We start from the raw sequence: 26,689 nt of genomic DNA on the forward strand, positions 1-26,689 counted from the left end.
CATCACTGCATCCCATGGAAGCGAGTTCTATAGTTTAACTATGCGCTGCATGAAGAAGTACTTTCTTTGATCTTCCAACATTTAGGTCTAAAGCTTTTCACTACCCACTCTTTCCATGGGTGTATAACAAGTGTATAACCTTTTACACTTCTGTTGTGTCAACTCTTATTCACCTTTTCAATGATGATGATGATGATGATGATGATGATGTTATTATTTATACCCTGCCCATCTGGCTGGGTTTCACCAGCTGCTCTTGGAGGCTTACAGCATATGTAAAACATAGTAAAACATCAAACGTTAAAAACTTCCTGATACAGGGCTGCCTTTAGATGTCTTCTAAAAGTTGTAATAATAATAATTTATTATTTGTACCCCGCCCATCTGGCTGGGTCTCCCCAGCCACTCTGGGCAGCTTCCAACAAAGATTAAAAATACATTAAATTGTATAGTTCTTTATCTCCTTGACAACTCAAGGGAGGGTGTTCCACCGGGAGGGTGTCACCACTGAGAAGGCCCTCTGCCTGGTTGCCCACAACTTTGCTTCTCTCAGTGAGGGAACAGCCAGAAGACCCTCAGAGGAGGACCTCAGTGTCAGAACAAAAAAGTCCCCATTGGCCTCATCCACTCAATCTGTTGGAGCTGTCTTTGCATGCAGGGCAAGTCCCTAATTCACACATCAGCACCTCTCACCTGGTTTAGCCAGCCACGTGCCCACAGTCGCATGCTGACAGCTTCTAAGAGCTTCTAAGGGGAGCATGATGTGCAAGGGGCGGAGGAAGGGGGGTGCGGTGGGCGTGTTCTGCCCTGGGTGCCACCAGTGAGGGGGGTGACAAAATGCCAGGCGGCACTCACCACAGGGCCTGCAGCGTGCCCGAGCCACACGTTTCTCCTGGGAGAGACGGGGTGGCGTGGATGTGCACAGGCTCCACGCTGCCCAAACAGTCCGCCCGCTGCCTTCCCCCCAGCTGTAGGGCGGCTGAGTGGGAGGAGGAAGGCAGACTCTGGAGGCCCCGTGGTGTGCCCTGCCCCTATGGGCGGCTTGCCCCACCCCTGGGCGCACCACCTCAGGTGCTCGACGGGCTTCCTCCGCCACTGATGACGTGTCCCCCACCAGGGGTCCCCTAGCACCCCAAACACTCCTACTCCCTGAAATTAGACCTACTGAAATTAATGGGCCTAACTTAGTTGTGCTCACCAGTGTGGTGTAGTGGTTAAGAGCGGTAGACTTGTAATCTGGTGAACCAGGTTCGATTCCCCGCTCCGCCACATGCAGCTGCTGGGTGACCTTGGGCCAGTCACACTTCTCTGAAGTCTCTCAGCCCCACTCACCTCACAGAGTGTTTGTTGTGGGGGAGGAAGGGAAAGGAGAATGTTAGCCGCTTTGAGACTCCTTCGGGTAGTGATAAAGCAGGATATCAAATCCAAACTCCTCCTCTTCTTCTTCTTCTTCATCATCATTCATTCATTCCAGTGGGTCTACTCTGAGCTGCATATGACCCTATGGCTGAAGTCCGGCTCAGTTTAGCGTTTCCCTCAGAAGCAAGCCCGGCTCAGTGCAGTGTAACAGGCAGAACAGAAACCAGAGGAATTATTCATCCGCTTGTCATGCGGCAGAGCCGGCTGAGTGGCTCATTTCCTGAAAGGAACATTACACTGCGTGCTGCTCCTGTTCTCCGCCAATTGCATCCTAAATCAATATCGGAGGGAGGGTTAGATATTTATTTATTTTAAGGGCGTGAGAGCCGAGGCAAAGAGCCAGCCTTCACCTCACAGTTCGGTGTGGGTTTTCCGAGGGAAGGCTCTGCGTCTGAGGGAACGCAGCGAAACCTGAGGGAACCTGCAGAGACTGACACCACACAGCCCTCGAGTAGCCGATTGTTTGCTGGCTTGCAGGAACAGGGGATGGAAGAGAAGAACAGGGTGTGGGACGGACAAGACACACACGTGCACCCCAATCTGGATTCTGACATGCGGTTCTCCAGACACTGGATTAAATGAAGGCCGGCAAACGTTTCCCTTCTTCTGATGAGGCCTCTCGGCTGTCTGCAGAGCTGCAGACAAGACGTACGGCTAGCAGTCGCCATCCTCTGCCTGACGGCTGGCTGGGCTCTGCCGAGTAAGTGCTTTGGGCTCCTCACAGTCCCCACACTTCGTTCCGCCGCCAGACCAGGTTGTGGTGCCAGGTGCATTGTTGAGCTTGGGTCCTGCGCATAGGTGTCAACTTCTCTTGCAAGGAATCCTATTCGGCATAAGGGAATTTCCCTCAAAAAAAGGAAAATGTTGGTCCTGCGTGCAGGTTTGCCACAGGCGTCATCTTCTTGGCCGTTGAGAGAATGGCGTACTGGGCTAGATAGGGTCATTGCTCTGATCCAGAAGAGCCCATGAACATGGTCCCACAGTGGCCAGACAGATGTTTGTGGGAAACCCTTGAGCAGGATCTGAGCATAAGAGCCCTCTGCTCTCCTCCTGGTTTCCAGCATGTTCCTTGTGTGTTCCTTTTCTAAACAGTCTCGTCACTTCCATCCCTGCTGCCTCCCTGTGTGGTGTGTGTTTGTGTGGTTCGAGATGCATCTGTATGGAATTGTGTTTTTAAGACCTTTCGAAGTTGCTTCTGTTGTTTGCGGGAAAGAAGGGCTGCGTATAAATTAAACAGATTAGTGCCTTTTGCTAATAATCCCCAACTAAGCATTCAGCTCCTAAAGCCCAGCACTGCCAGAGGGGGGAACTTTAGCCTAATAAATTGTCTTCCTCCATCTTCTTTGTCTTCGGCTCCCTTCTTCCTTTGTGGTGAAGTGTAGGCGTTTGCTGGGCTGTGGGCCAAAGCAGGCATGGCAGGTCGCTTAGATTTAGAATAATAGAATCACAGAATTGCAGAGTTGGAAGGGACCACGACGATCATCTAGTCCAACCCCCAGGAATCTTTCGCCCAATGTGAGGCTTGAATCCATGACCCTGAGATTAAGAGTCTCACGCTCTACTGACTGAGCTATTCTCTGGGGTTTTTTTTCACTTAAGGTATTTGGGCTTGGCCTGAAAAGGAACACAGCCTGGTGTTCTCTCTCTCTCTCTCTCTCTCTCTCTCTCTCTCTCTCTCTCTCTCTCTCACACACACACACACACACACACACACACACACACTGCACACTAGAGTTATTCCTTTGGGCATCGGGAGTCCATATATTACATATTTTCCAAACCGTGTACAGTGGTACCTCGGGTTAAGAACTTAATTCGTTCTGGAGGCTCGTTCTTAACCTGAAACTGTTCTTAACCTGAGGTACCACTTTAGCTAATGGGGCCTCCCACTGCTGCCGTGGGATTTCTGTTCTCATCCTAAAGCAAGGTTCTTAACCCAAGGTACTATTTCTGGGTTAGCGGGGTCTGTAACCTGGAAGCGTCTGTAACCTGAAGCGTCTGTAGCCCGAGGTACCACTGTATGTAGTTATACAGTACATGGTTGTATGTGTACCCAAGCAGTCATTTGAGGCTCTGGTTGCCCCTACCATTGGACAGAGTGAGGCAAGTGCTTCAGGCGGCAGATGCTGCAGGCAGGCAGCAGTGGCGATGCGCTGGAGAACACATCAATTTGTGCCGCATGGCCTGTCCTATGGACCGGCTAGCTTGCTGTCCTCAGGTGTGGTTGGACATAGGAGACCACTTCTAGGGTCTGAGGTCCCTCTCCCCCTAAAATATTTGAGCAAGCTGCCCCCCCAAGCAGATGGGCATTTCCATTCAAATGGTGTGCCTCATATGATAACATATACAGGGCGGGGCTTATCTCCCCCACCCCAATATTTTGTTCAAGTTGGTAGAGCATGAGACTCTTAATCACAGGGTTGTGGGTTCAAGTCCCACCCTGGTAAAAAAAAAATCCTGCATTGCAGGGGGTTGGACAAGATGACCTACGTGGGTCCCTTCCAACTTCACAATTATAGGATTCTAAGTTGGTGGAGGGTGCTGTCCCATTGCCAGTTTTGATGTAAAATCCCACTGCCAGTCTGGTCAACATCTGTATGTAAATCCCCACCTCAAGCAGCAAAATGCCCTGTTTGAGGCTGAAGCACACAGGTGTATCCATCACTTGGAAACATAGGGAGCTGCCTTATACTGGGGCCATCTGTGTTCATCTATCTCAGCCTGATCTGATGCCCTCCTGACAGCCCCAGCCAGCATGGTTGATAGTCAGGGACGATGGGGGTCAAATCTATGTTGGAAATGTAAAAAAAAGGAAGGGACCTTTTACCATATGTGGTGGGAATGCAGAGAAATTTAAAAAAATTGGGAAATGATATACAATGAGCTGAAGAAAATGTTCAAAATGACATTTGTAAAAAAACCCAGAAGCATTTTTGTTAGGGATTGTAGGACAAGACCTGCCAAGAAAAATAAAGAATTTATTTATGTATGCTACAATGGCGGCAAGAGTCTTGATAGCACAAGGATGGAAGAAAGGATGGCAAAAGAACAGTGGTAAGAGAAATTGATGAACTATGCAGAACTGGCAAAACTGACATGTAAATTGCGAGATGAGGACAACTGTGACTTTAAAGAAGAATGGGAACCTTTTACAATCTATTTAGAAAGACAACAAAATGAACTGGATTCCTTGGCAGGTTTTGGATAAACATACACAAATTTATTGGGTTAAGATAGTGGATAGATAATATAAGGATGTATACAATTTTACAATATGCAGAGAACAATATGAGTTGAGAAATCAGAGAGAGGAACTGAGGGAAGTCTCGGGGGGGAGGGAGGGTTTGTTGGGGAGGTGGGAGGGAAAAAGGGGGGAATAATGAAGATGATTTGTATTGATGATTTGTTATGTTGAAATTGTTAATTTAAAAAATTGTTTAAAAAAAGATAGTCAGGGACTTGTAGTCCAAAATTATCCGGAAGGTATCTGGTTGGGGAAGACTGATCAAGCCCGCTGCCTTCTCTGAATGGCAGTCATGTTTCTGAACGCTGGTTGCTGGGAATCCCAGGTGGGCAGAGTGTTTTTGTGCTCATGCCCTGCTTGCAGATTTCCCTCTGTGGCAGTGGCGTAGCGTGGGGGGTGCAGGGGGGGCCGGCCGCACCGGGCGCAACATCTGGGGGTTAGGATTAGGGGGTGCAAATCCACGGGTTAGGGGGTGCAAATTACTTGCCTTGCCCCAGGTGCTGACAACCCACGCTACGCCACTGCTCTGTGGTATCTGATGTGAGAACAGGCTTGATCCAGCAGAATCTTCTCAAGTTCTAACTTTCTGATGCAATATCCAAACTGAAACAGGGCTACAAACATCTCTGACCTTTGCAATGCAATTTTCCAGCCAAGCAATGTGTACAAAAATGTATGTATTGGAGAAAATAATGTACGAAAGCGCATTATATAACGCAAAATTGCATACAGTAATGTGTGCATTGGGAGAAGTTGCACTAAAATGCCCATGAGTTTCATAAGGATCTCTTTAAAATAATAAAAAGCAAACTGATGTGGACTTGTGAGAACTTAAGGTGTAGCAAAAATAGACCTAGAGAGAAACCAGATGTAACGGAATTGTCCATCCCGAGTGACACTGAATAGCTGGCCTCTTTACAACCAAATTAATTTTTATTTATTGCATTTATATCCCACCTTTCGCTCCAGGCAGCACACATGTGTCTCCCCCTCCTCATTCAATCCCCACAACAACCCCAAGAGGTTAGGCTGAGAGGTAGTGACTAGCCCAAAATCACCCAGAGAGCTTTGTGGTTGAGTGGGGATTCGAATCCTGGACTCCCTGGTCCTAGATGAATGCTGTAAGCCAGGGTTTCCCAAACCGGGGTCTTCAGCTTTTTTTTTTTTTGAACTACAACTCCCATCATCCCTAGCTAGTAGGACCAGTGGTCAGGGATGATGGGAACTGTAGTCCAAAATCAGCTGGAGACCCAAGTTTGGGAGACGGTGCTCTAAGCATTGTTTATATGCCACACTAGCTCAACACGGGGCGCGGGTGGCGCTGTGGGTTAAACCACAGAGCCTAGGACTTGCTGATCAGAAGGTTGGTGGTTTGAATCCCCGCGACGGGGTGAGCTCCCATTCCTCGGTCCCTGCTCCTGCCAACCTAGCAATTCGAAAGCACGTCAAATTGCAAGTAGATAAATAGGTACCGCTCCAGCAGGAAGGTAAACGGCGTTTCCATGCGCTGTTCTGGTTCGCCAGAAGCGGCTTAGTCATGCTGGCCACATGACCTGGAAGCTGTACGCCGGCTCCCTCGGCCAATAAAGCGAGATGAGCGCCGCAACCCCAGAGTCAGCCACGACTGGACCTAATGGACTGGACCCTTTACCTTTACCTTTTAGCTCAACACAGACAAGGCCAATCCAGCACCTCAAAAAAGGGTGACTTTTCCCTTTGTTTTCTTTTTCCAGCCCAAGGAGGAGAAGCGTCTTTGCTGGTCTCACAACCCAACGTGAACACCACGGTGGCGCAGAACGTTTTGCTGTCCGTTGCGCACACCTTCGGGGGCTCCCCCGTCATCAAGTGGACCCACACGTCACCCAGGGGCACGTCCAAAATTGCCGAGTGGAAACCGCGAAGCTATGCCAACATATCCAGCGGCTACGTAGACAGAGTGAAGATTTATGACAACGGTTCTCTTCAGCTGCTGAACGTCGATATCAGAGATACTGGTTATTACTTAGTCACGGTGAGGGAAGAGTTTGGGATCACCATCTATGGCACCATCCTGTTGAATGTTTATGGTATGAAATCAGAGGATTTAATGTTTTCTCTAGGGCCGACTGCTCGCAACTCGCTCTTCGGCAGGAGTTGGGAGCTGAAGCTGGGCTGAATATCCCCATCCCACAATTTCATAGGAATGCTTGGCTCATGCAGAAATGGGAAGGTGATAGTTGGAGAGTTTTCAGGGGGCAGGCAAACTTTTAAGACTGTGGCAAAGGTTTCCCTTCTTTATTTTACCTCCTGCCTTGCCACCCAAAAGCAGGTAGGTCCCTGGTCGCCACAAGGTGTTTTTTTCACACATCCAGGTGAATATGAGTTAGAAGCCTCTTGCAGACCTTCCCTGCTCAATGCAGGGGAGCTCAGGAACACAATGCCCACGAATAGATCATTCACCTGTTCAGGTAAATGTCTGAGAATGTGCCAAGAAGCTGCCATCTGGCTAATAAATGAACAGATATTTATTTATCTAGCAAATTCATTGCCACCAAATTACCAGTAGTGGTTCAGGGTTGGGTCATTGTCAAATGCCATCATGGATCATTTGCTAAATGTGTGTTGTTGTTGTTTTAAAGGTTTATAGGATGAATAGATGTATATCCTTTGATTCAGGGGGACTGCCATTCTACCTCTTGTTATCCTGATCTTGGAATCCTAAGGCATTACAGCAGGACAAACAAGTAATGGGAAATAGATCATTAAAAAGCTGATAAAGATCAGGTTTTCAACAGATAGAGGATAGTGGTCGGTGGCTTTTCCTTCTCTCTGTGTTTGTGTGCTATCTGCCTTTGCCTTTCTCGTTGCTGAGGGAGAGTTCAATGAAAGCGAGATGCAGCCAGGATCTAAGTCAGACCATGGCAACAGAATGTAAAGTCTTGGGGGAGAGTAACCTGTGACAGGTTTGTGGCCCCGTTTCTGAACGCTTCCTACATATCAATCCGCAACTCCTCCCTGAAAGTAAACAATGAGCATGGGATGGCAAACGCTTTCTATTTGCATAGGGAAACATTTCAAAATGCAATTGCTTTGACTGCCCACCTCCACCAAAACCCCCAAACAGATACAGCTCATTTCTATATCATTGCTCTACTGCAGGGGAGGCCAACTCCCAGGAGACTGCAATCTACTTGGGGGTAAGTTGTATAGCTTTTTTTTAAGGAGGAGGAAAGCCCTGTTTTTTAGAAGAGAAGAGTAGGGCAAAGTTGTTGAGCTTCTTTGGGGCGAGCCAGTGATCTGCCAGTGATCTACCACAGACATCCAGTGATCTACCAGTAGATCACAATCTACCTGTTGGACATCCCTGCTCTATTAGATAGATAGAGCAAACTCCAGATAAGTCACAAGGGTGATTGATGGCAGCGGCAGTGGGGAAATTTGGAAACAGAGTGGTCAAAAAGCAATGAGGGCTTGGCAGAAAACAAGGCTGATCTGGGATCCTGCCAGACAACATGTTTATTCAGCATTCATCCTGATTTGATTGCACAAAGCTTATTGTTGTTGTTTAGTCATTTAGTCGTGTCCGTCTGACTCTTCGTGACCCCATGGACCAGAGCACGCCAGGCACTTCTGTCTTCCACTGCCTCCCGCAGTTTGGTCAAACTCATGCTGGTAGCTTCGAGAACACTGTCCAACCATCTCGTCCTCTGTCGTCCCCTTCTCTTGTGCCCTCAATCTTTCCCAGCATCAGGGTCTTTTCCAGGGAGTCTTCTCTTCTCACGAGGTGGCCAAAGTATTGGAGCCTCAGCTTCAGGATCTGTCCTTCCAGTGAGCACTCAGGGCTGATTTCCTTAAGAATGGATAGGTTTGATCTTCTTGCAGTCCATGGGACTCTCAAGAGTCTCCTCCAGCACCATAATTCAAAAGCATCAATTCTTCGGCCATCAGCCTTCTTGATGGTCCAGCTCTCACTTCCATACATCACTACTGGGAAAACCATAGGTTTAACTATACGGGCCTTTGTCGGCAAGGTGATGTCGCACAAAGCTTATGCCGTGGTTAAATGGCATCTGATATTTACTGAGCATTTGTTTGTGGGGAGCTAATTCAAGAAGGAACATTCCCCCTGATTTGCTTGATTACACATCCTCCCATTAATCATGTGTTCACCCCACACTTCCCAGTGCAGTTCACTGTCACTTTCCTAGCTGCAAAAGGTGTTGTGTTTTTTTTTCCCTTTTCAAAGTGCATTTGTTGTGCTGGGGTGACAGAAGACGTTAAACCCCTTTAATTGTGCAAACCTAAATAAAGGGCGTGCACCTGAATCTATCCCACAGCATAGTGATAATCTGGAGGTACCCCTCAGTGACTTGTGATTTCTTTTCCAAGCGTCCTGTCAACTTCCACTGTGTTGTCTGTCTCCCCTTTTCCTTCAGAGATTATCTATGAAGACCTGCATTTCGTAGCCGTCATTTTTGCCTTCCTCACAGGTGTGTCTGCCATTCTAGTCTGCCTCATGTGGCTATGCAATAAATTAATGCAGCTGTTTCAGAAGGAGAGGCACCGGATCAAAGGTAATCTTTGCAGCAGCACGTAATGGAACCAAATAATCTTTCACTTGCTCCAACTGACCATGTTTGCCAGAGATAGCTCCTGATTTTTTTTGGGGGGGGGGTTGCTATCCATTCTCGGAAAATTGTTGTCTCTTTGGAGGATGCTTTGTTGAATTGTTGTTATTGCGAGTTGCAAACATTGTTCTTCGGCAGGAATCGGAAGCCAGCGACTCTGCAGTTGGTGTCCGGCTCCCATCAGCCCCAACAAACATAGCAGTGTTGTAAACAAAATCTGCCCCTTTTCCCTTATGGGGTATCCAAGAGCCCATATGGAGTCCTTACATGGGTTCCCTATTGGCAGGAGAAAATAACCAGCCAGAGAATATTGAGAAGCAAAGCAGCTAGTAAGCTCGATCTTTATTGAACTGTTGCAACAGGGTGCTCCCCTCACACACAGGAATGGAGGAGGACCTCGAACAATGGCGCCCAAGGCCTTATATAGACATTTAAATTCCGTGCTCTGGAGCTCAAGACCACCCCTCCATACATCATACATATATCACAGAAGGGGTGTAACCCAAGACCACCACCCCCCACAAACATCATACCTACATCACAGAAAAGGTGGTCTACAACAGAAATTTGAATGTTGTTGTTTTTCCTGTCTGCCAGGTTATCTGATAATGCCTAATCTGATTGCCTTTCCTGGTAGTCTGTCACCCTTTGAGATGGTGATTTCCCAATTCCTGAGACAATGGGAAGGCTCTCTTACCCCCTCCCTCCTTGCAGAGAAAACATTTGGTCAGTTTGGGAGTCAAAATGGTTTCAGGTCGGTCTTCCTGTGCTGATCTACGTACGTGCTTGGTTGGTACATTTATGAACATTTATTATACATAATTTTATTATTACAGCAGCGCTCAGGAATTACAAGAGTTGTAGATCTCCATTCCTCTTGAGAAGAGTTTAGCTCCATGGACATTAATCCGGGAAGCACATGCATATTTCTTTAATGCACATCTGTAACTTTAAAAATACATGCGCATGAGCGCTAAAGCAGCTAGTGCCACTGGCATTTTACACACTGCAGCAGCAACAGCATAATTTGAATTCTGATCCTACTCAGAGACAATGCTGAATGCATGCCAGGAAACTTGCATATGTGCATACTTTGACTCCTAAAACACACTTGCAAAAGATGCACATCTTTTACAATGCACCACCCTTGGAATGTGTCTAAGGGACACCGGGACCCAGGGATGTTCATCTACACAGAGATCTCAAGTTGAATGCCAAAGCACAGTTACACACAAGACAGCTGCAACAGTATATTAAACAGCTGTGACATTCTTCCCCACCTCTTCAGGAGGCAGGAATTCCTTAGCAGGCAAATCAATGTGGAAAGAGTGCCCTGAAAGTAGGACATTAAAAAAAATCTGCCCTGAGAGTAAATCTGGGTATATGGTACAGTCAAACCTCGGTTGTTGAACATAATCCGTTCGGCTTCCGAAATGTTCGACAACTGAGGCACGGCTTCCAATCGGTTGCAGGAGCTTCCTGCACTCAAGCGGAAGCTGTGTCGGATGTTCGGCTTCCAAAAAACGTTTGAAAACTGGAGCATTTACTTCCAGGTTTTCGTCGCTCGGGAGCCGAAAACATTCAAAAATGGAGGCGTTCGGGATCAGAGGTTTGATTGTGCCAGCAACAGTGCTGCAGTACAGTAGTACCTTGGGTTACATACGCTTCAGGTTACATACGCTTCAGGTTACAGACTTCGCTAACCCAGAAATAGTACCTCGGGTTAAGAACTTTGCTTCAGGATGAGAACAGAAATCATGCTCCAGCAGCGGCAGGAGACCTCATTAGCTAAAGTGGTGCTTCAGGTTAAGAACAGTTTCAGATTAAGAACAGACCTCCGGAACGAATTAAGTACTTAATCCGAGGTACCACTGTATTCAGACTTAATCTCCCCCCACCCTTCTTCAGTTCCTCTGCACCTTGTTTGCAAACTGCATTATCTATTTGGCTTGAAAGATCTTCAGGTGATTTCAAGCATGCAAAGACATAGACAAACACAGCAGGCTGTTTGCTTTGCAACTATGGCAGTGGCAGCTGAGAACACCTGCGGAGAAGAAAGGCCCCATTGTGCCAGAGCCCTTGTGCAAACAAGCGGACTGGTCATATCCCTTTCCATGGAATGTCAGAAGTTGCCTTAGACAGGAGACAATTCTTTTCCAACTGGTGGTAGCAGCTCTCCAGTGTCTCAGCTAGAGATCTTCCACATCACCTACAGATATATTTTTTTTAAACAAGAGATGTTGGGACCTTCTGCTTGCTAAAACAAAGTACACTGCTACTGAGGCACACCCAGTCCATTTAAAGCCACAGTCCCTTCCTCTTTTGACATGTTGCAGTCCTGCTTCCTTTGCCTCTTGTTGCAAGTCAAGAACGCATACCCTCCCGCTGCCCAGTTTTATAAAACATTATGAGCTTCCGATCATTTTTGTGAATGGGACAACCACACCTTCCACCATCCTTGACTACTGCCCATCTTGGCTGAGGCTGATGGGAACCAACTTCCTTGCTGAGTGAAAAGAGCCTCTCCTTTGCATATAGAAGGTCCCCCTGGTTTAGCTTCATTAACACCAAAATTTAGGATCTCATCCAAACCTGTGCCAAAGTTCTGCAGCCATTTTGCAGCAAAAATCCTGTGTTTTGCAGTGCCCCTCCCAAAAAACCTGAGTAATTGATACATCAAACCGGGGTTTTTAGTTAATCTTTTCCGAATTGCTTCAAACCGGAGTCAAAGTTTGCAATTATTTTGCAGTGAACCCTGGCATCTGCCCATAGGGCTGGGAAAAGGCTGGAGAGCCATTGCCACTTAGCATAAACGATACTGAGCTGGCCTGACTCTCCTACATTCCCCCTCCTGGCGACTCCATTGCCTTTGCACGTTCCATGACTGGCTTTTCTCCATACAACTGACACCAGAGCAGACCTGGAAAAGGAAGTAGTGATATCAAGAGAAACAGCATCTGCAAAACCGCTGCAGATGTAATGCACACACTTGACACTGGGATCTTTGGTACTGAATGAGTGGCTCCCCATTACAAGTCTTGGTTTAATTGGTACAGATTTCGGAGAGGTGGTGTAGTATAAACATAGGCCCTGTTTAGAGGAGATCATGTAACACTAATGCCCTGTTTGCAGCAGGTTTCCACTATGCTCATGAGTTGTATCTCTTAGCTATATTTTTATTTTGGAACTGCTCCTTTCCAGTCGATCCGTTCTCAAACAACTACGTTCTCCTTTCATTTACAGCAAGCGCAACTGAAGAGACTGAGCTGCAAATGATGGGGTGTTAAATGTGGAACGGTTTAAATGTACGAGACAATTTTCTACCTCAAAAAGAAACACTAGTAAGAGAGGAAACAGGCATCCAGAAGACACGAGATGTACGTTTCTTCTGTTGTAAGATATTTCCTGAACCAGAAAAGCAAAGATTAATTGGAAGCTGATCCAGAGATGCTGTCCATTATTTACAATGGACAGAACATGTAAAGAGGACCGAATGCTTCTGTTGTTTCAAGCTGTATCAAGAACAAACACTTAAACTTTGCATTGGCAAATATCGTGACGATGTGACCGAGGACTTCATGTGCTAAAATCTGCACCCACGATAGCGGACAATCTTGAACGTGCATAGGTAGGGAAAAAATGCAGCCTTTTAAAGAAGGTGCAACTGTTTATTAACTTAATGCATTTTAAAAACATATTAAAGTAGTTGTGGGCAACTCACATCAAAAACGGTTACCGATGATTGGGTGTTTCATTTAAAGACTAAACCAACATTATAAGGATGCTGAAGCTCAAGTTCTCTCATTGACTTTTTGATGTTAGGTGACAAGATGAGCATCTCATTTACTTATTTCTAGCCCTCCTCTTTTCTCTGGCACTCAAGACGGTGTAGATGAGGATCATCTCATTTTGTCCTCACAGCCACCTTGTGAGGTAGGTCAGGCTAAGAGTGATAGGACTCAGTGGGGATTCTAATATGGCTTTCTAACTTCTAAATACAGTACTGCAGACACTATGCCACAAGCTTGCATTGATATTTTACATTTAATTCCCTGTGCTTGTATGTCTTTGGAATGACAATAGCATTCCAATAGAATGGTTAAACTCAGTGGTGCTCGCAACTGTCTTTAGCTGTGGCTGTTGGTGAATGTTTCAGGAATAAAGCTGACAAATAAGTTGCCTTGTTAAGTGTTTTGATCACCATTAATAAACAGTTATTACCTGAACATACATTTTCATTGGTTTTAGGACCGAGACATCACACAGAGCCCATCCGATCTAACCCCCACCTCCTCTGAATTTAGTGGCACTTGCTCCTGAATTCAAGGTGGGATCCATAAGAGCTTGTAAAGGTTTTCTTCCACTTTGCAATCTTTCACCTTCACAGGTGGTGTGTAAAAATTCAATCTAAGCCTATATTCAGTAGTTATCCAGAGTCACAGATGCAGATCTGTGCACTGCAGAAGTAACTACTACTATGGCAAAGACCTCCTCTTTGGAATGGAAATGTTCCAGCCCGTTCTGGGCTGCCCTTGCTAAGCTGGGCATAACCACATTTTCTACGGAAGCAGTCCAGGTAACCCCTTTGTAAAGATGGGAGCAAAGACGAGTTCCATTTTACAAACCTTGTGAACTATTCATCAAGAACCTGGGACTCGGGCAAGACAACGGCACAGTTTAATTCAACATTCAGAAATGGCAGGAGAAATTGCTTCCAGAAAGGAAGACTTTTGATATTATTCGGGGGGGAATGAAAGTAATGACATTTCACAGGTTATGCAACTTGGCAACTATCAGGAGTGTAAGAGAGTCATTCCCTTTTGTGCCAAAACAATAGTCCTTTTCGTTTCGTCGCTAAGCCTAGGAGCAGGGTGTCAGGGCCGCCATGAGGAGTTCCATTTTGTACACAAAGTTGCGTCCTTCCATTTTGTTCCATTGAACCTCTTTGAATGGGCCACGAAGGTTGTTCCATTTGCTGTCTTGAAGCACGTCACTTTTGGGGAGGTCTTTGCACTGGGAACGTGGGAACTGAACCATAATCTTGCTGCCGCTTTCTGGACCATTGCGTACTGCAGAAAACAAGCGCAGCAACACAACAGCATTAACTATGCACCATTTTGTAAAGTTTTTAAAACTAAAATTGTAATCCACCCTTTAACCCAAAGGTTCCCGTGGTGACATAATCCATCTGTTAAAATATGCAAATAATATATAAAATGAAACCAAATAAAAAATATCAGTCTGGTGATTGTGTCTTCAACAATTCTTAGGAACCACACAAGTCCTCATTAAGTCATACTGTGCCATTTTTGACTTTCCAATCTGAGTGGGTTGTGGTTTAAAAAAAACAACAACCCTGCAGTATAACAATGCTGTATTTACTGTACTGGTTCCTTTCACTGCAATTTCTTTCTTTTTAGCTCACATGCATGCAGCATATAGGTTCTCAGCAAGTTTTAATTCCCAGTACAGTACCTGAAATAGAATAGTCTCCATTTGGTGACGCCACAGTTATGGCTGACGCATTGCCAATACTCTCCACTGGGCCTAGACCCACGTGATTACCAAAACTGAGCACATGCCATCCCATAACTTTGGCTAACTGCTGGACTGCATGCACTTGATGCTGTGACATCTGAAATAAAATTTTAAAAAATGAATGGGTGGATATTTCAGTTGCGTTTTCCCCCCTTAGCCCCTGCCTCCTGCCACATTCTCTCTCATTACTCTCTCAAAACACAGAGCAGCTATTTCATTAGCGACTGTAAGATAAATACACATCTGCATTTAATCTACAGCAGTTTCCACACTCAAGAGTCACCAGTGCAAAAGTTCTAGTACCAAACAGGAGTGAAAGACATTCAGAGACACAGTACTGCACTTTTTGGTTGTCTGTGATTATGAGCAAGCCATCCTGACTCAGCTGGAGGCTCCCAAGGCAAAAATAATAATTTAACAGAAAAGTATACTTTCTAAAAGGGATACGGGTGGCGCTGTGGGTTAAACCACAGAGCCTAGGACTTGCCGATTAGAAGGTTTGAATCCCCACGATGGGGTGAGCTCCCGTTGCTCGGTCCCTGCTCCTGCCAACCTAGCAGTTTGAAAGCACGTCAAAGTGCAAGTAGATAAACGGGAAGGTAAACGGCATTTCCGTGCGCTGCTCTGGTTTGCCAGAAGTGGCTTAGTCATGCTGGCCACATGACCCGGAAGCTGTATGCCGGCTCCCTCGGCCAATAAAGCGAGATGAGTGCCGCAACCCCAGAGTCGGCCACGACTGGACCTAATGGTCAGGAGTCCCCCCTTATACTTTCTAAGCATACTACTGGTAGAATCAAGCTGGCTCAACAAGTTCGCACTACAAACTTTGGACTGAAAACAGGTCCCTAGTCACAGACATCATTTCCCTGTTCTTGCTATTTGCCACTTTGAACAACTGTATTAAATCTACATCTGCAATCCCAAGAATTCCATTTAAAAAAAGAAGGCATCCAAGGTCCTGCTGCAATCACACGCCCACCACGGAAAGGCAAAAGGTTCCTGGTTTTTACCTGAGAGAGAAGAAAATCTTGTAACTCTTGTTCTTGGTGGGATAGCGTAATTACTCTTCCGTCTCTATGCACTACTCGGATCTGCTCAACGCCAATATTTAGTTGCAGCTGAATGGACCTTTGAAAGCAGTAAGATATGAGCACAATTGGTGTTTCAGGGTGGTGGAACAGGGGTTACCTCCATTGCCAGAGAAAGTCAAAAGCATAGCACTGCACCACAGTTAAAAACCAATCCTTCAACAGCAGCAATCCTTAAAAGCAGAGTGAAGTAGAGCACTATTGTGAATAGAGAAATGATCTCTCAGTTCAGCAAATATGCACTGCAAACACCAATGGGAATAGTTCATGCTTAGCACTCCCTTTTTCAAAAAGGCATTTGAGCCTCTAAGTTCTGGGTATTGGGGAATGACCTCCCCAGCTGGGTATACAGAGACATCCAAATATCTCCTCCACCAAAGGAGCAAAGTGCAAACATTTGCCCCCCTTTCACACTCACTTGCATATCTGCTCATAACCCTGAGAGGTGATCAAGACTTTGACACTTGATTCATAGACATCATTGATGTTTGACCAGTGCGCCTGAATTTGTGGATCCTCAATACGGCTGGCAAGACTGTCGATGGTTCGAGCAGTTCTGAAAACAAAAAGAACAAGATCCCAGAAGACTTGGAGGCACTGCATTTTTATAGTGGTGAGGAAAAATAATAAGCTCTGCCTGGTCAAATTAGACACAAATGCCCATAAACATAAATTGATATTGATAATACTTAAACCCTGACACGTCTCAAATGCTACCGAGACTATGATGCCTAACTTTAAGCGAACCTTACTGTCAGGGTTTCAGGGAGAGAAGAGCAGATGGGGGAGGAGACAGAGAGCGAGGGGGAAGAATCCCAGAGAGATGAGGAGGAGGATGACGATGACCAAAGGTCGTCCATGAGTCTGTCCAGTGAGTCAGAGGACTCCCAAAAGGGAGCCCCCCTGGTCAGACCAAAGGGAGGCCAAGGGGGAAGCAGTGAGGAGCAGGGGAGCGAAGGGAGAAGCCCCAGTGGGAGTTGGACACCGGAGCCGGCTTCTCAGCCGGAACGGAGTGAAGGGGGTGGAGTTACCAGTGTGTCAGAGGGAGCAGAGCAAGAAGGAGACAGGGGAAGGAGATCGGAGCAGGACGCTCAGCCGGAGGGGGTGGAGAGTAGCACCGGGAGCAGTGTAGCGGTCGAGAGAAAGGTCAGAAGCAACGTACGCGCGCCAAGTTCAAATGTAGAGGCGCGCGGAAGTGAGGAGAGCCCTGGGGAGGAGCCCGGCCCCAAAGCGAGAAGGAGGGGGGCAGAGGCATCAGAGGATTCAGCCTCGGGCGAGTCCCGGCGAGGGGGAACCCAGGGGGGCAGAAAGACCCTGCGGAAAAGGAAGGAGAGGAAGAGGTGGTCCAGCACAAGCCTCTTAAATTGGTGCCGAGGCGGTACGGATTCAGAGGGGACTACAGCGGTCTAACGTTACAGACGTAGAGTCACAAAGATGGAATGTAAACGCAACCATGATCTTCAATAAAGACTTTCTGTAAATAAACCGGATTGGAGTTGGGTCTCTTGTGAGCTGGGACCAGACGGGTGGCTCTGACACTTACGATGCACATCAATGTTTTATAGGTATTCCTGAAGACACTAGGAGGCATATATTATTCAGCACATTGATCGGTTGAAGCTGCACGTCTTGCAAAACAAGACAATAAATGTAGGAAAAAGACTCAGAGCATTGCAAAGAAGACAGAAACAACCACCAGTAAAACATACATACACTGAAAAAAAGAACGAAAAAAGAAGTGGGTTTTTCTGCAATCAGCTTTCCTGAAGTAACATTAAAAGGTAAAGGGACCCCTGACCATTAGGTACAGTTGTGGCTGACTGGGGTTGTGGCGCTCATCTCGTTTTACTGGCTGAGGGAGCCAGCGTACAGCTTCCAGGTCATGTGCCCAGCATGACTAAACCGCTTCTGTCGAACCAGAGCAGCACACGGAAACGCCGTTTACCTTCCCGCAGGAGCGGTACCTATTTATCTACTTGCACTTTGACGTGCTTTCGAACTGCTAGGTTGGCAGGAGTAGGGACCGAGCAACAGGAGCTCACCCCGTCATGCGATTCGAACCACCAACCTTCTGATTGGCAAGTCCAAGGCTCTGTAGTTTAACCCACAGCGCCACCCGCGTCCCAAAGTAACATTACCTTACAGGTAAAACATATTAAGTTTGCTCCCTCACTTTGTTTTTTATTCTATTTTTATCCTACCCTTTTCCCCAAGGGGCTCAGGATGCTGTTTCTCTTCGCAGCCATTATATTAAGTCAGTCTGACAAGCTTTTCCTGGTCCCCAGTCAGCTTGTGTGGAGATCTAAAGCTGGGTCTGCCTGGGTGCACTCTGACATTCTAACCACCTAAAGTGCACTAGCTAAGTCTAGATTTCCCTGAACAGATATCTGGACCCCCCAAGATAATTGAAATGCTACCCACTACTCATTGCATTCTCCCCTGAATTGAGCCCCTTTCCCGAACCAACTCCACTCCTTTTCAATTCTCATTCCATGTTGTCCCTGGAACATCAGTCTGGCCATCGACCAGCAAGGCTCTCCCAAGCAGAAGAGTCCATCATTTGGACATCATTGTGCACTGATCTATATAGCACATATGTAACACTTAAAATTAAACACGCTGAAAAATCAGTGTGGTCCAGTACAGACAGTGGACAGTCTTACTTAATATGTTTATCTGCCTGTGATAAATAGCTTCCTATAGGAATCATCTGGGAGTATAGTCAATGCTCTGTTTGCTGATGAAAGAAATCCCCCCCCAATCTGCTGTTCTCCCCTAAATTTTCTCCTGACAAGAGCTGTTATTCAGTAACATCTGCAGGGCCAAAGATTCCCCACCCCTTCTCTGAAGAATTCCTTCCATAAATTGACAGAAAATATTGGCTATAACCCCTGATGCACAAGCAAAGCATCCAGGCGAATTAACTTGCAAAGTATCGACGTTATGCAGAAAGCGCTCTCCAAAAAATGCAGCTGCATACCTGCGTCTCAGAAAGATGTGTTTTGCCTGCTTTATAATCTTCTCTAGCAGCCCCTCGCTTGGTTGCAAGGAATTGATTTCATTTTTATCAAAAGCCTGAGGCCCCGCTAGTCTCATTCTCTTATGGCCAAAAGGTGCACTAGCTGGGTGAGGCATCATGGTGGAGCTCAGGGTCTGCTTGTGAAACTGAGGAGGAAAAAAGTTCATATAATGAAGCCAAGAGAACAAGCGAATTCTAATCTTAAGTCAGAAACTGCGCAAAGACCAACAAAACAGAACTGTTTGTACACAACTTGATTAAACGTTTACTACTGAGAAAACACAAAAGCAAAAAACACACGATGATTTTGTGTCAAAACAAGCAAAATTTCTCCTGGGTTTTGTAAGGCTCAAGAATACTGGCCAGGATAGGGAACACAGATCCTGAAAGCCATTTCTCAGGAGAAATACCTAGTTCTTCTCTTTTTGATGTAAAGGAGACAATTAAGAGATTGTCTCCCCCTTCCACCTGGGAGAGGGAGTGATCATATGAACTAGTGGGGATTCTTAGGTTGTATTTGTTTTTATTACGTATTTTTTATTTTTTATATTGTAATTTTTATGTTGAGAACTGCCCTGAGATTTATGGGTACAGGGCGGTATATTAATTAATTAATTCTCATCAGTAGGTCTAGCAATCAGAGACTTGTCCTGAAATCCTTTACTGCCTTACCTATGAACAAAGCTCTCCACTATAGTTCCTGAATGTCTTCTGTCTTTTCTCTAGTTTGCAGGAGCACCAGCTCTGTATCAGCTCTGTCACCCTGGAGCAGCTCTGGGGAGCCTACAGTCCTCCAAATGTTACTGGATTCCCAACTCCCTTCACACCCAGCCAGCATGACCAATGCTGAAGGATGAGAATTAGTAGGTTCCCCACTGGTGAGCTTGAGGTTATCAGGAAACAATGAAAAGGAAATTGTTCTCGGAAGAACAAGAGCTTAAAAGATATTTGCTTCCCAGAGATCTGTAGTTTTAATTCCATTCGCTTTCTTAGATCAGTGTTTCCCAACCTTGTGCCTCCAGATGTTTTTGGCCTACAACTCCCATCATCCCTAGCTAGCAAGACCAGTGGTCAGGGATGATGGGAATTGTAGTTCAAAAACAGCTGGAGGCCCAAGGTTGGGAAACACTGTCTTAGATCCTCATGCATGTATGATAAACCTCTCCATAGATACTCAAGTACATCACATGACTTCTCTCTCTGTATTGCAAAAATAACAGTGCCTTTCCTCACCCCCCAAGTCTTTGATACTAATTCTTTCTGTAATGCATTTGCAATTGTACTCTGGGGAGAAGTTCTCAACCATACATGGAGATCAAGGAGGGCTAATGGAATAAAAACCATAGGGAACAATATTCTGTCATGATTAGAGGCAGACCCACAAATTGCCAGTTTGCACACTGAGATAATAAAAATGCTTCTCAGGAACCCATCAAGAAGCTGTTCTGCAAATGGAATATGCTCTTAATTTTTTACAATCTAAAAGTTCCTGCTACCAAAAACAGAATCCACAATAGAGGAAGGGAAGAGTTAGTTGTGTGCTGGTTCCAGCAATCAAAAGACACAAATCCCATGCAATTATTTTCTTTTCATTCCCCGCTTCAATTGGCCTTGCGAGAAGATCTGCTACAAGTCCCACTCAATAATACAGGGTGGGACAATGTTTGCTGGATAGTGATGATTGTTTTATCTAACTGGCAGCACTGTGAGAAAAAGCAGCACAGCCTAGGTTGTTGTTCTTTAGAATTAGCCACTAAAGTAATTAATAATAATAATAATAATAATAATAATTTTTATTTATATCCCGCCCTGCCCAGCCGAAGCCGGGCTCAGGGCGGCTAACAACAATAAAACAGTACAAAAGTACAGCGCAAACAAAACTCTAAAATCATTCATTATAAAATTAATTAAATTCAAGCCACTGGCCACCATTGGGCCAGAGCTCCGCGAAGATTGCCGAGGGAGGGAGTCAGGCTGTGCCCTGGCCAAAGGCCTGGCGGAACAGCTCTGTCTTGCAGGCCCCGTGGAAAGATGTCAAGTCCCGCAGGGCCCTGGTCTCTTGTGACAGAGCGTTCCACCAGGTCGGAGCCGCAGCCGAAAAAGCCCTGGCTCTAGTTGAGGCCAGCCTAACTTCTCTGTGGCCTGGGACCTTCAAGATGTTTTTATCTGAAGTTTCTCTGTGGGGCATACCAGGAGAGGCGGTCCCGTAGGTACGAGGGTCCTAGGCCGTATAGGGCTTTTCTTCCAAAAAGAAAAAGAAAACATTTAGAGAAAATGCCACAGCTCTTAATGCAAATATTACACACCCTCTTAGCAGGCAATTAAAACAACAACAGCTGCTTCCCATAAGCGAGCTAACAGGAAGGACAGAGCAAGCTGACATTACCTCTCTAATCAGCTGGTGCAAATTATGCTCTAGAACGTAAAGATGATCCTCTGGACTTTGCTTATCAGAAGCAGATTTCTGGGATTTCTTGTCATCTGAAGAGTGACACAAGGAAATGGACAACTGCAAGCCTACATAATGAAATGGGCCAGAGAGAAAGAATGGCTTGGTTTTAAGATATAAGAGCACAGCAGCACATACAACATATCTAGATATATTTTACTCCATTTGCCCTACACATAAACTTGCTGGTTTCTTGAATAGAAGACATAAACATTAGAAACAGGAAAACGCTGGCAGCTTTGCCTAGATCAGTCCATGCAAGAAAGTTCTGGGTATCTTTTGAACAAATCAGAGCCATGCACCTGAAAGAGTCTTAAGACTTGAGAGGTACTGGGTTAAATGACACATCTTTTGAGATCTGCTCTCTACACGCATGCAAAAATCTGCCAGATCCTTCATTTTAATTTGTCTCGGAACTCTTACCTGGAAATGGCTGAGAAATTATTTGGTTCTTCACAACTATGTGGGGAATCTGAGATTTAATTTGTACAGCTTCTCGAGACAGTTGAGCAAAGATTTCTTTACACAGCAATACATTCTGTGCCGTCTCCAGCTTCGTTTGCCAATGCAGAGCCCCTGAAGGAGAGGAAGGGGAAAACACCATTGTAAAGTTGAGAGAAACAGCTCTATTTATATGGACATTCAAAGTATTACACAACCTAAATGATGAGAAAAAGATGGCTGATAAAATGTGCACACAATTTGAGTTTTTTTTAATACAACTCAAGTTGAAGACAGTACATATCACCTATGCAGAGCTCAGTGAGGATGGGCGAAAAAGAACACATTTAATTTCACGTCTAGATCTTTGAGCAGAGTATTATGAATCAGTGAAGATATTGGGCTTTTCAAGAGTAGGTTTATTTTTTAATAGCTCCATTCAGTTTTCATGCTTACACAGTCTTTTGAGACATACCATTCAAATGCAGACCATAACTATACCTGGCTTTGATTTCAGAAGCGGCCTTTTAAACAGATTTACTGTACCCAGATCCCCTATATCGGGCGCTTGCTTCTGAATAGACACCTATATTCCAGAAGAAGAAAACAGGGTCATTTTGTATTCAAAGAACACACTAACAAAACGTTAAAAACAACAACTGGGCAAACCTTTATATAGGCAGATCCCTCTAAATCACTTGGGATCTGAACATCCAGTGGACAGTAATCTTCAGGAATCTTTTTATCCAAATCAATGTCTGTGTTTTTTATGACCTCAAATGTACCGTGATGAGGAAAGAGAGACCCTAAAAATAAAAAGTTTAAATGTTTTGGTATTTCTTACAGCGTTCATACCACAATAGTAAGACCAAATGAAGTACATACATGCCAAATTATAATCTGTAATGTTTTAGACAACATATTAGTATATGCAACAAATAACTGCTATCACAAGCTACCAATATTCAGAGTACTGCATTTTTCTTCTATGTCATCCTAGTATTTTCACTGAAATAGTAACATTTTCACTGAAATAGTAACTTGAATTATCCCAAGGAAACAGAGTGTACAGTGTTGCTCATGCACACTAATCCTTACAACAACCTTGCAAAGTAGGTCAGTACTATTATCCCCAAATTGTAGACTGGGGGAGGGATGGGGGGTTGGATGATGCTGAGAGACAGTGGCATGCCTAACAAATTCATGGCAGAAACAAGAATTGAACTGGACACTATCTTAGTTATAGTTCAAAGCTAAGGAGTAGCTGGTACAATACAGGAGTTGGCAACCATATCCACTACCTAGCTCCTCAGTTGCCAATATGTCTTTCTCCTTCTGCTCTATGCTTCTTGACAGGGCCAGCCCTATTATTAGTGAGTCAGCTGCCTCAGGCAACAGATCTGAAGGAAGCGTTAGTGACAAGCTCCCCGCTAGCCGATTCCTTTTGAGCCTCCACGCATTCCCATCTGCTAGAGAACAGCGTTGTACACGTCCCCTAAGCTAGCCTGCTGCCTTCAAGTGCAGTGGAGGATGCTGTCCTGTTGCTCATGTTGAAGAAAGATTCAACAGCCACTCCAGGCAGTTTCTGTACATGCAATGTAGGGGGTGAGGCACCATCTTGTTCTTCGCCTCAAGCAGCAAAACGTCTTGGGCAGTCCTGCTTCAACTCAGAAGGAGGAGATACAAAGCTCTTATTATGCATGGAAGAAGAGGTGGTCAAAAACATTATTATTAGACTCAGCAAACTTTAGACCAACCCTTTGGCTACCATACCTGCACTTTTGTAGCTCAAGTCCCCAAGGATCTTATCCCCGACCTTCCTCAGCTTCCAGTGCTGCCTCAGTCTTAGTAACTCAGAGTTGAAGTCTCTCTGTCGCTTATTTTCCTGGCTCTCTGCAACCGATTTAGATAACCTTTCTGCTCCCTTCAGAAGAATCTGGGCTGCTCCAGCTAACGACTTCTTCTTGGAGATCAGCTGCAAAACTTGATTCTAGAAATGAGGAAACAGAACTGCAGTTTTATTTAAATGTTACCTTATCTGTCGACACCAGGGATGGGGCAACCTGTGTCCCTCCAGATGTTGCTGGATCACAACTCCCACAATCTACAACTAGTGGCCATGCTGGCTGGTACCAGTGGGAGTTGGGAGTCCATCACTATCTGCAGAGCCACTGGTTCTCCTTTTACATTATAAAAACAACAAAACAAAACCTCAAGCAGAAAGGAAACTTATATTGTGTCTTCTAGGCAACAAATCAAATTTCAGCTTAAAAGCATGTGTGGACAAATCCTAATTCCCTCTTTAAAAGGAAACTACTTCATATTTAACAATGTAGCCCACAGATAACAATAAATACAAACAGAAACAAGTCATGAAGTTTAACCAAAATGGAACAGGTCATCTTTCCCAATAGTTTTAATAGTGGTCTGAACAGAACAGGTGTGCTGTACCTGCTTTTGGGTAAGTGGTTCTTGCACAACTGGATCCAGAGTCATAAATTTTTTATCCTTGACAATGCTGAGAACATCATAGAGCACACACATCTCTGTCAAAGCGCTTCTCAAGTTATTCCTCACTGAATCCCAGGGCCAGAGTGAAGGCTGGAACTTTACCAAACCTAGAGCGCACAAATGAAGGAAAAACACAGGATGTCTTTATACTATTGCTGGAATCATCGAGAGAGCTATTCCTTTACACAGGTGCTGCTATAACTATGGGTAGAAAGCTACATGCCATGGAGTTGCATCCCATTCGTGAAGGGTCAAAGGTCAGTGGCAGAGCATCTGCTTTGCACACAGAAGGTCCTATGTTCAATTCCTCACTAGCTCCAGGTAAGGCTTGGAAGAGACCCACCTGAAACCCCAGAGAATTGATGAACCAGTGGTCTGAGTCACTATAATTCAATTCCCCATCCTTGTTCAACTCAGTGAGAGGGGGTGGGCAGCTTTAGAAGCTTCCCAATAAAAAAATGACTATCAATATTGGTAAAGTGTGCAGGAAAGCAGTTTTCACCTATAGATTAGGAGATACATGCTAGTGGAGTGGACTGCCTAAGTTCTCCTTTGCCTGCAAGTATGTAAGCAGAGGCTGGATAGCTATCCATCAAAGATGCTGCAGCTGCAGCCTGTGTATTGTAGATCCTCCACTGAACCAGGGATTGAATTAGATGAAGTCTTGGAAAACTTCTAACTTCATTAATCCGTGATTCAGTGTGGTTGAGGTGTGTACTGAACATCTTCCAGGATGCACAGAGTTGGGGAGGGGCCACACAGAAGTCCAGGAATCCTTAGTAGCAAAACACAACATGTTTATGGCCCAGAATCCTCTGCAACTCATCAAAGTTCTTCATTAGCCTTGTAGGAAATTCCTTAATAAACAAACCAGTGCAGAAAAAGTTTGCCATCCACCAGCTGATATTTTGTGTCTCAGGTTTAGGTATCAGATATTTCACAAAATAAACCAGACATTTTTAATTAGGCGAGAAGCTTGGTGTTTTTTTTTCTCCCCCTAGAGACCCAGCCTCCTCATGTGTCAAAATCCACCAAGGCCTTTCCCAGAATGCCTTCTTCAGTTGTCCACACCTACCAGATATTATTAAGATAGCCAAGGTGACAACTCTGAAAAAGGAGTTGGCATAAACCCCCTCCCCTCCAGCAGAAATAAGGAAGTGGGCCAGATTGCTGGCAGAGGGGTCACATTTTGTATTGTCTCCCCAACTAAAACCAAATAGTAAAAGCACCTTCTAGGAAGGGGAAAAAAGTGTGTTAGGGGCTTGGCTACACCTTCACTGGATTTGGATTCGCCTGCGACTCTACAATGGAGAGAACACAATTAAAAACGTGATTTCTCTACCTGCAGCCTGAAAGTGGCTCAGTGTTTCCGTTTTGATCGTGCAATTTGTGTTCTTGCTTTGTATTTTTATGCCCTTTTAAATTTTTTTTTTTTGGTGGGGCCTATTGGGTTTTTTATTTTTATTATGTATTTGTGGTTTTATATCTTGATTTTATTCTGTGCACTGCCCTGTGACCCCGGGTATTGGGCAGTGTGTGTGTAAATTATTATTATTTTTTAATTGTGGTGGACCGCACCTCGATCTTCAGAGGAAGGGCGGCATGCAAATACAATTAATAATAATAATAATAATAATAATAATAATAATAATAATAATGCTTCAGGTTCGGGCATGGCAGGGGGTTGGACTACCTGACCCTCAAGGGACCCCTTCCCAAGTCTACGATAGCGGTGGCGACGGACAGGCCTCGCTCCTACCTTCCTCCTCCTCGTCCTCCCCTCCTGCGGCTCCGGGCCACTCTCTTCCCCCGGCGGCCGCGGCGGGCTCGTCCTCCTCGGAGCCGGAGCTGCCCTGGCTGAAGTCGATGCGCTGCGCCAGGCGGGCCAAGTTCTGCGACATGGAGAGCGGCTGCAGGTAGGTCTCGCTCCCGTCCAGGCCCACCTCCTGAACATGCTTCTCGCAGGCGGACTCAATGCTGATCCGCACCGCGGGGACCCCCGACATCTTCGCCTCAGCCTGGGTTCCTCTCAGAAGCTCTGCGTTCAGGTGTACGAGAAGGCCTCGCCGAGCATGCGCGTTAAGGGCTACGGTGCCTGCGGAGGGACAAGCCACAGCAGCCACTCAGCTTTCCCTCCTCAGCGGCTGTGTGAGAAAGATTCCGGCTGGCCTTGCCGAGCATGCGCGTTAAGGACTACGGTGCCTGCGGAGGGACAAGCCAGAGCAGCGACTCAGCTTTCCCTCAGCTGCTGTGTGAGAAAGATCCCGGCTGGCCTTGCCGAGCATGCGCGTTAAGGACTACGGTGCCTGCGGAGGGCCACGGCTGAAGCAAGCGGCGTGCGTAAAGAGAAAAAAGGAGTTCAGGCTCCCCCTA

The 26,689-nt window shown here is 45.7% G+C and overlaps 2 protein-coding genes across 3 annotated transcripts; one reads left to right on the forward strand and one right to left on the reverse strand.

Moving 5' to 3' along the window:
• The first annotated feature begins 1,695 nt into the window (after positions 1-1,695).
• Positions 1,696-13,496, forward strand: VSTM5 (V-set and transmembrane domain containing 5). 2 transcript variants are annotated; one of them, XM_081910184.1, is made up of 4 exons: positions 1,696-2,119; positions 6,397-6,729; positions 9,133-9,216; positions 12,514-13,496. In XM_081910184.1, the coding sequence occupies exons 1-4, from the start codon at positions 2,029-2,031 to the stop codon at positions 12,555-12,557; spliced, it is 552 nt and encodes a 183-aa protein (XP_081766310.1). In that variant the 5' UTR covers positions 1,696-2,028; the 3' UTR covers positions 12,558-13,496. The 2 variants fall into 2 exon arrangements, with proteins under 2 accessions (XP_081766310.1, XP_081766309.1); XM_081910183.1 differs by having other exon boundaries at positions 1,699-2,119; positions 9,079-9,216.
• A 429-nt stretch (positions 13,497-13,925) lies between these two features.
• Positions 13,926-26,471, reverse strand: MED17 (mediator complex subunit 17). Its single transcript, XM_081909828.1, has 12 exons — positions 26,076-26,471; positions 24,257-24,423; positions 23,579-23,795; positions 22,475-22,611; positions 22,307-22,391; positions 21,788-21,940; positions 21,302-21,432; positions 18,877-19,061; positions 16,315-16,452; positions 15,819-15,936; positions 14,746-14,905; positions 13,926-14,339 (listed from the first exon to the last, which is right to left on the reverse strand). The coding sequence occupies exons 1-12, from the start codon at positions 26,320-26,322 to the stop codon at positions 14,131-14,133; spliced, it is 1,947 nt and encodes a 648-aa protein (XP_081765954.1). The 5' UTR covers positions 26,323-26,471; the 3' UTR covers positions 13,926-14,130.
• Between the last annotated feature and the right edge of the window lie 218 nt (positions 26,472-26,689).

This window comes from Podarcis melisellensis (assembly GCF_964234715.1).
Source record: "Podarcis melisellensis genome assembly, chromosome: 4".
NCBI lineage: Eukaryota > Metazoa > Chordata > Lepidosauria > Squamata > Lacertidae > Podarcis > Podarcis melisellensis.

What these genes read in the sequence shown, in the direction of transcription:
- MED17 (XM_081909828.1), bottom strand. Translation starts at nt 26,322, where the DNA reads ATGTCGGGGGTCCCCGCGGTGCGGATCAGCATTGAGTCCGCCTGCGAG. An exon ending in AGGGATCTGCCTATATAAAG is followed by an intron (nt 22,392 to 22,474) that starts GTTTGCCCAGTT and finishes TCTGGAATATAG; the next exon opens with GTGTCTATTCAGAAGCAAGC. An exon ending in GGTTATGAGCAGATATGCAA is followed by an intron (nt 15,937 to 16,314) that starts GTGAGTGTGAAA and finishes CTGCTTTCAAAG; the next exon opens with GTCCATTCAGCTGCAACTAA.
- VSTM5 (XM_081910183.1), top strand. Translation starts at nt 2,029, where the DNA reads ATGAGGCCTCTCGGCTGTCTGCAGAGCTGCAGACAAGACGTACGGCTA. An exon ending in GGCTGGCTGGGCTCTGCCGA is followed by an intron (nt 2,120 to 6,396) that starts GTAAGTGCTTTG and finishes TTCTTTTTCCAG; the next exon opens with CCCAAGGAGGAGAAGCGTCT. An exon ending in CATCCTGTTGAATGTTTATG is followed by an intron (nt 6,730 to 9,078) that starts GTATGAAATCAG and finishes CTTTTCCTTCAG; the next exon opens with AGATTATCTATGAAGACCTG.